The 11,492-nt window shown below is 41.4% G+C and overlaps 1 protein-coding gene across 4 annotated transcripts in view; it reads right to left on the minus strand.

Moving 5' to 3' along the window:
- Inpp5f (inositol polyphosphate-5-phosphatase F) overlaps nt 1–11,492 on the minus strand; it is a 99,726-nt gene that overhangs the window by 70,387 nt on the left and 17,847 nt on the right. For 3 of the 4 annotated variants that reach the window (XM_008827298.3, XM_017796688.2, XM_029560740.1), the window contains exon 2: nt 5,040–5,120. In XM_008827298.3, the coding sequence (XP_008825520.1) occupies nt 5,040–5,120 (81 nt within the window). Of the gene's footprint in view, nt 1–5,039; nt 5,121–11,492 lie in introns of those variants that run through there. The other variant, XM_029560739.1, reaches the window with a different exon arrangement.

Below are 11,492 nucleotides of genomic sequence, written 5' to 3' on the forward strand. Positions count from 1 at the left end.
ATATGTTCCCATGGGAAAATGCCCCCAGAGTGACTAGCTCACCTCTGATATACACCAGGAACACAGCTCCTTCCGGCCACTCTGACTCTGAGCAAGAGCTTTAGCTTGGCAGGTGGTGAGGGATGAGGCAGCCTCAAGGACACAGAATAAAGGGGATGAGAAGAGGAGGAAGATGAATGTTCCAAGGCAAGGGGTAGAGCGACAGAAGAAAAGGCTGCAGAGGGAAAAGAAGAGCACAGAGGCCCCAAAGGGGCTACGTCTGCTTCTTCCTTGGTTCCCTTTCTGCAAAGCCAGACCTATGATGTGACCTTGACAAGGACAAAAAATATATTCAAAAATAAGGATAGTGAAAAATGTTTTAAATCTTTTTAAATTTATTTTTATTTTATGTGTATGAACATTCTGCCTACATGTATGTAAGTGTACTACATGGGTGCAATGCCTGTGGAGGCCAGAAGAGGGCACTGGATCTCCTGGAACTGGAGTGGGTGCTGAGAATGGAATCCAAGTCCTCTGTAAGAGCAGCAGCTCTTACAGCTGAGACATCTCTCCAGTCCCAGTACAGTGAAAATTTAAGAGACTTTCCCTGCCCTTTTCCTTTTTTATATTTTCTTTCCTTAGTTCACTCTCCTCCCTACTTCCTCTTCTAAAACATCCTATATCATGGCTCTCTAACAACCTGTCAGCCTCCTATCCAGGAGCCAAGAAAGGCAAGTAGTACCCAGGGGAAAAACATAAACCGGGCTGTCCACAGATGTTCATATTTTCACTGCATGCTAAGTTTAGCAGCCATTAACTTAGATGTGGCCACTGCTGATAGGAGACAACTTAGAGCTGTCTGCCAAGGCTGCTCTGACTGTCCCCCACCTAGGGGAATGACCCTGTAATACATTTTGAATTAGGTGTCCTGGGAGGTCCTTGGCCAACCAGAGTCAATAAGCCTCTTCTCTAGTTGTATGAGTCAGACTCCCTATCCAACTTTTTTTTTCTAAGATTTATTTATTTTTGTGTATGAGTGTATGCCTGCATGTATGTGCACAACAAGCCTACCTGGTACCCAGAGGCCAGAAGAGAGTGTCAGCTCCCCTGAAACCAGATTACAGATGGTTTAAGTTGCCCATTTGAGTGCTAGAAACTAAACCCAGGTCCTCTGCAAGAGCAGCAGGTGTTGTTAACTGCTGAACCATCTCTCCAGTCTTCCTCCCTCCTCATCCAATTCTACTTAAGTCCTAGTCTGTCTCCACTGATTACAGGGGACTTCAGATTCAGCTTGAAGGATGAGGGTGGCATTTTAGGAGAACAAATAGGGTCTGGGGCTAGAGCTCAGTTGGTAGAGAACCTGCCTAGTATTCATGAAGCTCTGAGTTTGATCTTCCCCAACACCTGAACTTGATATGATAGCATACACCTATAATCTCAGCACTCAAGATGTGAGGGCAGGAAGACCAGAAGCTCAAGATCATCCTTGGCTACATAGGAAATATGAGGCAGCCTGCATAAGACCCCCATCTCAAAAAAAAAAAAAAAAAAGCCAAAAAGAAAAGGATGAAGGAGATGTGTAAAGAGTAGTGGTGGTCAGAGACCATTCTAAGACCTCACATCCTGCACAGCATTCACTTTCAGTTCTATCTAGTGCTTGGGTTCTTATAAAAGATATTTAATGGATTTTTCTCCTTTAATTTAACATGATAGATTTATATTACCAAATGTGTCTTGATAAAACAGTGAGTTAAAATTTATTAAGAACCTTTCAGGCATATTATCTCACTTGAGACTCAGAATACCCTATACAAATAATGATGCCAATTACTCTTTTATTTTATTTTATTATTTTTATTTCATGTGTATGCGTGTATTGCCTGCATGTAGGTAAATGCACCCATGTCATGCAGTGCCCTCAGAGGTCAGAAGAGGCTGTCAGATCCCCTGGGACTGGAGTTATGGACAGTTGTTAGCTGCCATATGGGTGCTGGGATTCAAACCCTAGTCTTCTGCAAAAACAACCAGTGTTCTTAACCACTGAGTCATCTCTCCAGCCCCTCTTTTTTTATATATATAATTTAAGAAGTAAGTCGGGCGTGGTGGTGCACGCCTTTAGTCCCAGCACTTGGGAGGCAGAAGCAGGCAGATCTCTGTGAGTTCAAGGCCAGCCTGGTCTACATAGTAAGTTCCAGGACAGCTAGGGCTACAGGGAGACCCTGTCTCAAAAAGACCAAATAAATAAATAAATAAATAATTTAAGAAGTATAGGCTCTGGCTGGAGAGATGGCTCAGTGGTTAAGAGCACAGACTGCTCTTAAAGAGGACCCAAATTCAGTTCTCAGCATCCACATAGCAGCTAACAACCCCCCATCTATAACTCCAGTTTCAGGGGATCCAACACCCTCTTCTGGACTCTGTGGGCAATGCACATGCAGGTGTACTTTCACACATGCAGACAATACACTCATACACATAAAATAAAAATAAATGAATAAAAAATTTAATGAAAATTTATTATTTATTTATTTATTTACTTACTTACTTACTTACTTACTTTACTTACTTACTTACTTTTGGGTCTTTTTGAGACAGAGTTTCCCTGTAGCCCCAGCTGGCCTCGAACTCACAGAGATCCACCTGCCTCTGCCTCCCAAGTGCTGGGACTACAGGCGTGCACCACCATGCCCGGGAAAAAAAATTTTTAAGTACAGGTTCTTGCACTTTTGGACTTCTCTTCCTGCTTCTGGCTACTCCCTAGAAAGATGTTAATACTATCCAGGAGAGAGAGAGTCCCAGGAGAGGTCCTGTAAGATGAGACCCAAGGAGAGAGGCCACATGAAATCAAAGTGTAGCAAATTGCATGGAAGACCCCAGAGAATACATGAGAGGAGCAAAGGAAGTGCTCCACCAACCCACAGGATCCTGGAGTGAGTGTTATACAGCTGCTGTTTTAAGCCACTGGGCTTTTAGGGTGGCTTACTACACAATATAGGTGAAGCAAGTGTTAGGAATTCTCCAATATCTCAAAGCTAATAAATGAAGCTTGAATCTTGGTCTCCTGACTGATTTCAGTGATTTATTCACAGCTTCAAGATATGACTAAAATTAAAGAAAAATAATTCAGAAGTTTCATACATGTCATTTAAATAATGGAAAATGAATTTCAGCTCAGAACATCCAGCTGTGAAATTATCCTGTCAGCTTGTAAATGAATTTAAAAAATATATATGTAAATGAGTACAGGTAGGAGAGTGTTATTAAAATTCTTAGCATGTTACACAATGACTAAATGCTTTTCTTCTCTGTACTGAAGGAATCTTTTAAAAACCTGCCAAGGCAGAATATACAATGCTCATAGCAATATTATTTCTAAAGTGGGGGGCAACTGAATTATCCAATGACAGAAAGATGGACAAATCATGTCACAGTCAAATAAAGAAAAAGAACTCGGTGTCATACACCAGCACAGGTAAATCTTAAAATACTAACAAATAAAAAGAAGGACAAATCCAGGTATGGTAACACACACCTATAATCCCAGCACTCAGGAGCTGGAGGCAGGAGAAACAGAAGTTCAAGGTCGTTCTCAGTGACATATCAAGTTTGAGGCCAATCTGCTATATATGAGACCTTAACTTAAAAAATAAAATTTAAATAGCCACGTGTGGGAGCCCACACTTGGGAGACAGCGGCACGTGTATCTCTGTGAGTTCAAGGCCAACCTGGTCTACATAGTGAGTTCCAGGCCAACTGGGGCTACTGGGAGACCCTGTCTCAAAAAGACCAAGAATGAATGAATGAATGAATGAATGAATGAATGAGTGAGTGAGTGAATGAGAATGAATTAAATAAATAAATAAATAAATAAATAAATAAATAAACAAACAGAAGAGAAAGAGCACAGGCCACAGAAATGACTCTCAGTAATACATCTGCCTCACAAGGATGAGGACTTGAGTTCAGATCCCCAGCATCCACATAAAAGCTAAGGGTGATATTATGTTACACCAGCACTAAGTGGGGGACTTAGATCCATCGGCCATCCAGCCTTGCTAAATCTATGAGTTCCAGGTTCAGTGAGAGACACAGAAAACACAAGGAAGATACCCAACACTGCCCTGTGGCTTCCAAGTGCATCCATGTGCACAGACCCCATCCCCCCTGAACAAACACAAGCATATACTTACACAAGAAAAAATACAAAGAAACCTAATGACATTTACATACAATCTCCAAAATACAAACCTAAGTAACACATTGATTGCTTAGGAATGCATATCTAATAAAAGCAATAATTCTCAAGGAAAAGATAAAATAAAATCAAAGAATCTAGCAAGGGAAATTTAGACTGTCTCCCAACAATATGGTTTGTTTTTTTGTTTGTTTTTTGGGGTTTTTTTTTTTTTGTCTCTAGGAGACAGTGTCTCCCAGTAGCCTGGAACTCACGCTATGTAGACCAGGCCAGCCTTGAACTCACAAAGATCTTCCTGCCTCTGCCTCCCCAGTGCTGGGATTAAAGGCATGTGCCACCATGCCTAGCTAACAATATGTTTTTCTAATTCACAAAAGTTAACCTAGCTCCTAAAGGCCCAATAGTCTTTTAAACTAAGAACAACTGGGTATAGTGGCTCATACCTATAATCCCAGTGCTAGGATTGCTGAGTAAAACAAGAGAATCACCATGAATTCAAGCCATCCTGGACTACTCAAAAACAAAAGATCCGGCATGGTAGTACATGCCTTTAATCCCAGCATTATCCCAGCACTTGGGAGGCAGAGGCAGGCAGATCTCTGTGAGTTCAAGGCCAGTCAGATCTACAAAGTGAGTTCCAGGACAGCTGGGACTACAGGGAGACCCTGCTTCAAAAAGACAAAAAAAAAAAAAATTCAGGACAATTGGATTAAGCATTAGACCTTTGAGGAAGAGTTATCTTGAGAAAGCTTGGACTTCAGCAACCCTAATGGACAGTAAAGGACTCACATGTGAAATTCCTTAAACAAAAATTTACTGACTTTACAATAAAAAAAACAAAACAACAACAACAACAAAAACATACCTGAATGAAGCTGAATTTTCCCAATAACTCCTTCTACCAATCCCAAACAAATGGGATTCCAGGCAAGAAGCAGATCAGTAGCTAAAATAAAATAAGAAGCAATCATAAGAATATAATTACCAAAAAATGTTAAAATAGTATCTTTAGCAGTATATTTTTAAAATATCAATACCCCCCAAAAGTAGTTATAAATGTCCAGCATAGCATATATTACCACAAAGAAATGTGTGACAAAGCATTAACTCTGAGGCCTCAGTAAGACTCATGGTACTAGGAGTTATGGGATGAGAACTGACTTCAGAAAGTTAGCTGATGGGAGGCAATACCTTTGCGCCCTACAGTGGAGGAAAGAGGCTGCTGCATTTGCAAAGGTGGCAACCAGAGGACCTGCCCCAACTCCTGTAGCACACAGTCAGTCCCAGATCCAAGTCCCATAGCACACAGTCAGTCCCAGATCCAAGTCCTGTAGCACACCGTCGGTCAGTCCCAGATCCAAAAACAAGGCCTGAAGAATGGCCATGGAGCGCTCTACTGACTGGGCCACGCTCTGGAAAACACTTTTTCCCAAAGCTGTTTACCCTAAGCAAAGAATCCAGGAAGGCACTGTTCTTTTATATAACTTCTAAGGTAAAACTGAAGGACCCTAATTCAGTCCCCCTAGGCTAAAGACAAGGAAATAAGTCCTTCAGGCCAAAAAACTGTACAAGAAAGTAAAAATAAAAAAATAATTCTGAATGCTAAGAACAAGCTGAGCTGACCTTTTTCATGCTCTTTGCCCAAAGCTGAAAATCATCACAGAAATCCCCCCCTACCTCTGCTTGGCACATAGCCGCCGCTTGTGATGTTACTGCTGCTTTCTCTCTAGTTTGTGGTCTTTGTCTTTAAAAAAAGCCTGTGAACTGGGCTCTGGGCTTCTGCCCTCCGAGTGAGGCAGGGGTCCGTTTTGCGCAAAACGCCAAATAAATCCTCTTGTTTGTTGCAATCCTCATGCTTGTTGCATCTTCTGGTCTGAGGACTGAGTTATTGGGGAGCGGCCTCCTATGGACGTTGGGTACCCCAAACTGGGGTTCCAACAAAACCAGTAAGAACCGTTTATTCATTGAGCACACTATGTGCTGGGTCCCTCATCTGGCCACAGAACAGACCACAATGATTTGCCTATTTTCTCATTTCTTAAATGAAATGGCCTAAAACTGGTATCATTCCAAACACACAGAAGAGAAACAAGCTGGGAATCATGCTGGGATTTGAACCCAGGTCCTCTGCAAGAGCAGTAGTGCTCTTAACCGTTGAGCCATCTCTCCAGCTCTAAGATTTACTCATTTTTATTTTATGTGCATGTAAGTGTGGGCACATGTGTGCCATGTGGAGGTCAGAGAACAACTTGCCTCCTTCCATCATGTGGGTTCCAGAGATCAAATTCGGACTGCCAGGCTTACACAGCAAGAGCCTTTACCCACAGATCCCTCACTTCTAATCTTGACAACATTATAAGGTAGATATTAGGAGTCCCATTTCACAAACAAGAAAATGATGCTCAGAAAGAAAAGAAAGAAAAAGGTAATATAGTTAAGTTACACACAGAACAGGGGTAGAACTGCAATCAAAAGAGAAGTCTAGAGTGGAGAGTGGTGGTGTATGTCTGTAATCTCAGCACTCTGGCAAGATTTTGAGTTCCAAACCAACCTGGGTTACACAGTAAAATCTGAGGCCAGCTTGGGCCATCTGAAAAAACGACTAGCAAGAAGAAAACAAGTGTAAAGGCTGTGGGCCAAAGCATCTTGTTTCTGTGCCTCCTTCAGAAACTACACATGGAACTACTCAGACAAAAAATTTTAAATAGGGCCAGGCGTGGTGGCGCACACCTTTAATCCCAGCACTTTAGGAGGCAGAGACAGGCGGATCTCTGTGAGTTCAAGGCCAGCCTGGTCTACATAGTGAATTCCAGGACAGCTGGGGCTATAAGGAGACCTTGTCTCAAAAAAGACAAAAAGAAAAAAAATTAAAAAGAAAGAAAGAAAGAAAGAAAGAAAGAAAGAAAGACGATTACAAAAATAACATCATAAAACTGAGGGGGAAAAAACTACCCTAACACTCAGAAATAATATTATTTTACTTCATTTCAGGTAATATGTTTGCAGACTATAATAGCATAAGCACAGTATTACATATTGTTATAAGTAACGTTCCATGAGTACAGTGTTTTCTTTATTAAAAGTCTTCAAAATCATGATTTCATGGTGGTATCATTTTCCATGGAAGGAAGTACTTCCTCACTGAAGCATTTAAGTGATTACAAAATTTTCCTGTTATAAAAACACTATGATAGGCCGGGCACACACCTTTAATCCCAGCATTTGGGAGGCAGAGGCAGGCGGATCTCTGTGAGTTCAAGGCCAGCCTGGTCTACATAGTAAGCTCCAGGACAGCTGGGACTACAGGGAGACCCTGTCTCAAAAAGACCAAAAAAAAAGAAACCAAAAAACGCTATGATAAATGAAGACTATTATGTACAATATTTCATTTGCCTACATACCTAATAGCTTTAGGAAAGATTCTTAGAAATGAAATTTGTAGTCAAAACATTAAAAATTTTTTTAAATTATAGCTCTCACATATTACTAAACTGCTTTCTACGTTACATCACATTTGATTTCTGCAGAAAGCATAAATGCTTATTTTTAAATTCACCAGCACTTTTTAATCTTGTTTAATTCGATGGCGTCCATTGCTTAAAAACTAGTTTATTTTCTTTGTTGGTGGGATTGACCATTTCACTGTGAAAGTGGCTGCCGCTTCTTATACTGTGGTTTCCTTTGGTACCCTTCCCCCAACCCACCCTCTTGTTCATATCTTCTAATAGCTTTTCTTGCCTAGCAAGAAAATGTGAAGCCCCAGGTTATATTTGTTACTGACTTATAAGTTGTGTATTTAGGACTTCAAATCTTTGCAAATAATGTTTTTAATTTTTATGCAAATCTATCCTTTGAATTCCTTATCCAATATTGATTAAGGATTTGCTGCTTTTAGTTCTGTTAACTTTTAAAAATATTTTATTTATTATTTTTATTTTATGTGTATTAGTGTATTGCCAGCATGTGTGTAAGTACACCCATGTTGTGCAGTGCCCACAGAGGTCAGATGAAGGCGGCCATGTGGGTCCTGGGAATCGAACCTGGGTCTTCTGCAAGAAGCCATCTCTCCAGCCCCTTCTCTGTTAACTTTTAGGTATCTAACCTTTATTCCATAGTGAGCTGGTTCCCTGTATCAAGCATGCCAAGTCTCACGTCTACCAACACAGATGTTCCTGTTAAGGAACGAGCACCACTTTCTCTTAACTATGCCACTCTGACCTCCAGAAAAAGGTCACAACTGCAAGACAATCCTTGGGTACCAAATGAGCTCTAAGGACAGAAAGGAGAAAGAGAAAGAGCAAAAGCAATCAGGGAAAATTATATATGAAGGAGAACAACGAGAAAAATGATACAAAGGACAACCTAAGATTTATTCTGGAATTTGCCCCACTGTTAGGAAAACACATTTCAAATACTTGCAAGGAACCAGGCACTGTTATCACACTCAGAAGATACAAAAATAAATTAGCAGGGCTAGGGCTATCAGTAGTAGGGTACTTGTCTCAAAAGTGTGAGGCCCTTAGATTCAATCTCTAGTACCAAAAAATAAAATAATAAATATATAAATAAAGATGGGAGGGAGGGAGGGAGGCACTCACGCACGCACACACACACGCACTAGGGACTGGAGAGACTGCTTACTGCTCAATCACGAGGACTAGAGTTGGGATCTTGGACCCACATTACAAGCCTGGTATCCCAAGCACACCTGTAACCCAAGTTCAGAGGAGGGCAGAGACTAGAGATCTCTAGGGGTGGCTAGCTTCCAACCTAGCTGAGAAAATGTGGCCCAGGGTTGAAGGAGAGACCCTAACTCCATGACAGGTGGACAGTGAAAGAGGAAGACATCCAACGCCCTCTTCCAGCATCTGCATGTGCTCAGGCACAGGCACAGGCACAGGCACCCACACACAAGTGCACTTAAACAAATATGAATAATAAATAAATCTTCAAAATACAGTAACAAAGGCCGGGCATGGTGGTGCATGCCTTTAATCCCAGCACTTGGGAGGCAGAGGCAGGTGGATTTCTGCGAGTTCAAGGCCAGCCTGGTCTACATGGTGAGTTCTAGGCCAGCTGGGGCTATAGGAAGACCCTGTCTCAAAAAACTCAAAGGAAAAATAAAATAAAATACAGTAATGGCAATAGAATAATATCTATATAACAAAGGACCAGTGAGTACAATGGAAATTTGAATAAGACTGGAAGTAAACTGAGGCCAGTTGTGGAGAAACTTAAATAAGGAGCCTAGAGTCTGTGGTTGGCAGATAATAACAAAAGTGGGAATCTTAGCTCAGGAAATTGTTATTGAATATGTCAAAGCAGTTGTAATGAAATGCTTCTTCTAAGTATGTGGTTATTAAATAAATAATTAAAAATAATAATAATAAATATTAAAAAACAAAAGTGGAACAACATTATGGCTGGACGTTTTATCTCAGTTGGCATAATGAGTGCTCACCCAGAAGGTGGTGTTTTCAAATGTTTGAGGTCCATAGTGTACACATACAACTATGTCTGTAGCAGAAAGTTTCATAAATGGATAATGAGAGTAGAGAAACCAGCTAGGCTTTTGCAAAATCCTGACTTGAAAGGCATGAAAGGTCATAGCAACTGAGTGAAGGGAACAGGCTGGCAGTGGAGAGGAATGGAAAGGAGGTTGGGGAGATGGCTCAGTGTGAACAAGCTGTGAAAGCACCAAGACCTGAGTTTGGGTCCCCACATAAAAAGCTGGGCACAGTGACACACACCTGTAACACCAGTCCTGGGGGCCAGGGGACATGATGGGGTCAGGAGTCACTGGGGCTTGCGGGGAGCCTTTCTGGCCAGGAAAAATAAAAATAAAAAAGCCCACAAGTTCCAGGTTTACTCAGAGACCCTGTTTCAAAGGAATAAGGCAGAGAGTGACAGAAGACACCTGATGTCCTCTTCTGGCCTCTGCACACATGCACATACAGGAGCATGACATGCACTCTCATGCACATACACATATGCACACACACTCACTCTCAGGCACACATATACATAGCCACACAAAAGAAATAAATATAAAATAAAATGTATCACACACACACACACACACACACACACACACAAAGCACAGGAAAAGGCATGTCACACCTCAAAGAACACTATGGAAAGGACAAGAAAAGTGTAATGATCAAAAAGATTACCCTGAGAGCTAGAGACGTAGCTCAGTTGGTAGAGTGCATGCCTAGTGTGCACATGCCGAGTTCACTCCCCAGCACCAAACAAGACACAGTAGCACATACCTATAATCCCAGCACTTAGAGGTAGTGCAGGAGGATCAAAAGTTCAAGGTCCTCCTCAGATACATAGTGAACTCAAGACCAGCCTGGAATACATGAGACCCTGTCTCAAAAATAATAAAGAATGAGAAGAAACAATAAAGGAGAAGAATTAAGTCGAAGATGATAAAATCTAAAATACAGGTTTAAACGTTAACCTTGGAAAGAAAGGTATTTTTTAGTTCCAAGTCTGGAAGAAAGGAAGAAAGACTAAATATAGATATGAAGAGAAAGCAGATGAGGTATCAGATGGCCTTGACTCAGCAGAAACACAAGTCAAAGTCCTCTTTGTTTTATTGAGGAGAAGGGCACAGGCCAACCCGTACAGGGCCTAGGATTTGGAAAGTCACTAAACATTTTATGTGTGCTTATGTACATACACATTTTTAAAGATCTCTCTTTTATTATTTATTTGTGTGTGCATGTGCGTGCGTGTGCATGTGCGTGTGTGTGTGTGTGTGTGTGTGTGTGTGTGTGTATGTCTGTGCATGTGCTTTCAGGTGCCCCGGAGGCCAGAAGATGGCATTGGATACCCTGGAACTGGAGTTACAGACAGTCATGAATCACCCAATGTGTGGTTGCTAGGAACCAAACGCAGGTCCTCTGCAAAACCAACAGGCACTCTTAAGAACCAACCATCTCTCCAGCTCCTAATTCAGCGTTTTGAAGAAAACATGGTGTCAATCCAAATAAGTCATAAAATCAGTTTTGTGTAGTGAGATAAACATTAACAGCAGTGAAACAGAACAGAAAACAATTGCACAATATAAAGAAGAAAATCAGAGGCCAGGAGTAGAGCACACACTTTTAATCCCAGTACTTAGAAGGCAGAGGCAGGTGGATCCCTCTGAGTTTGAGGCCAGTCTAGTCTACAGTGAGTCCCAGGCCAGCCAGGGATACATAATAAGACCCTGTCTTCACAAAAGGAAGGAAGGAAGGAAGGAAGGAAGGAAGGAAGGAAGGAAGGAAGGAGTACACTTGAACATAGTTTTCAAGAATAATGAAAAATA

This window comes from Nannospalax galili, unplaced genomic scaffold, assembly GCF_000622305.1.
Source record: "Nannospalax galili isolate Female #2095 unplaced genomic scaffold, S.galili_v1.0 scaffold31, whole genome shotgun sequence".
Classification (NCBI taxonomy): Eukaryota; Metazoa; Chordata; class Mammalia; order Rodentia; family Spalacidae; genus Nannospalax; species Nannospalax galili.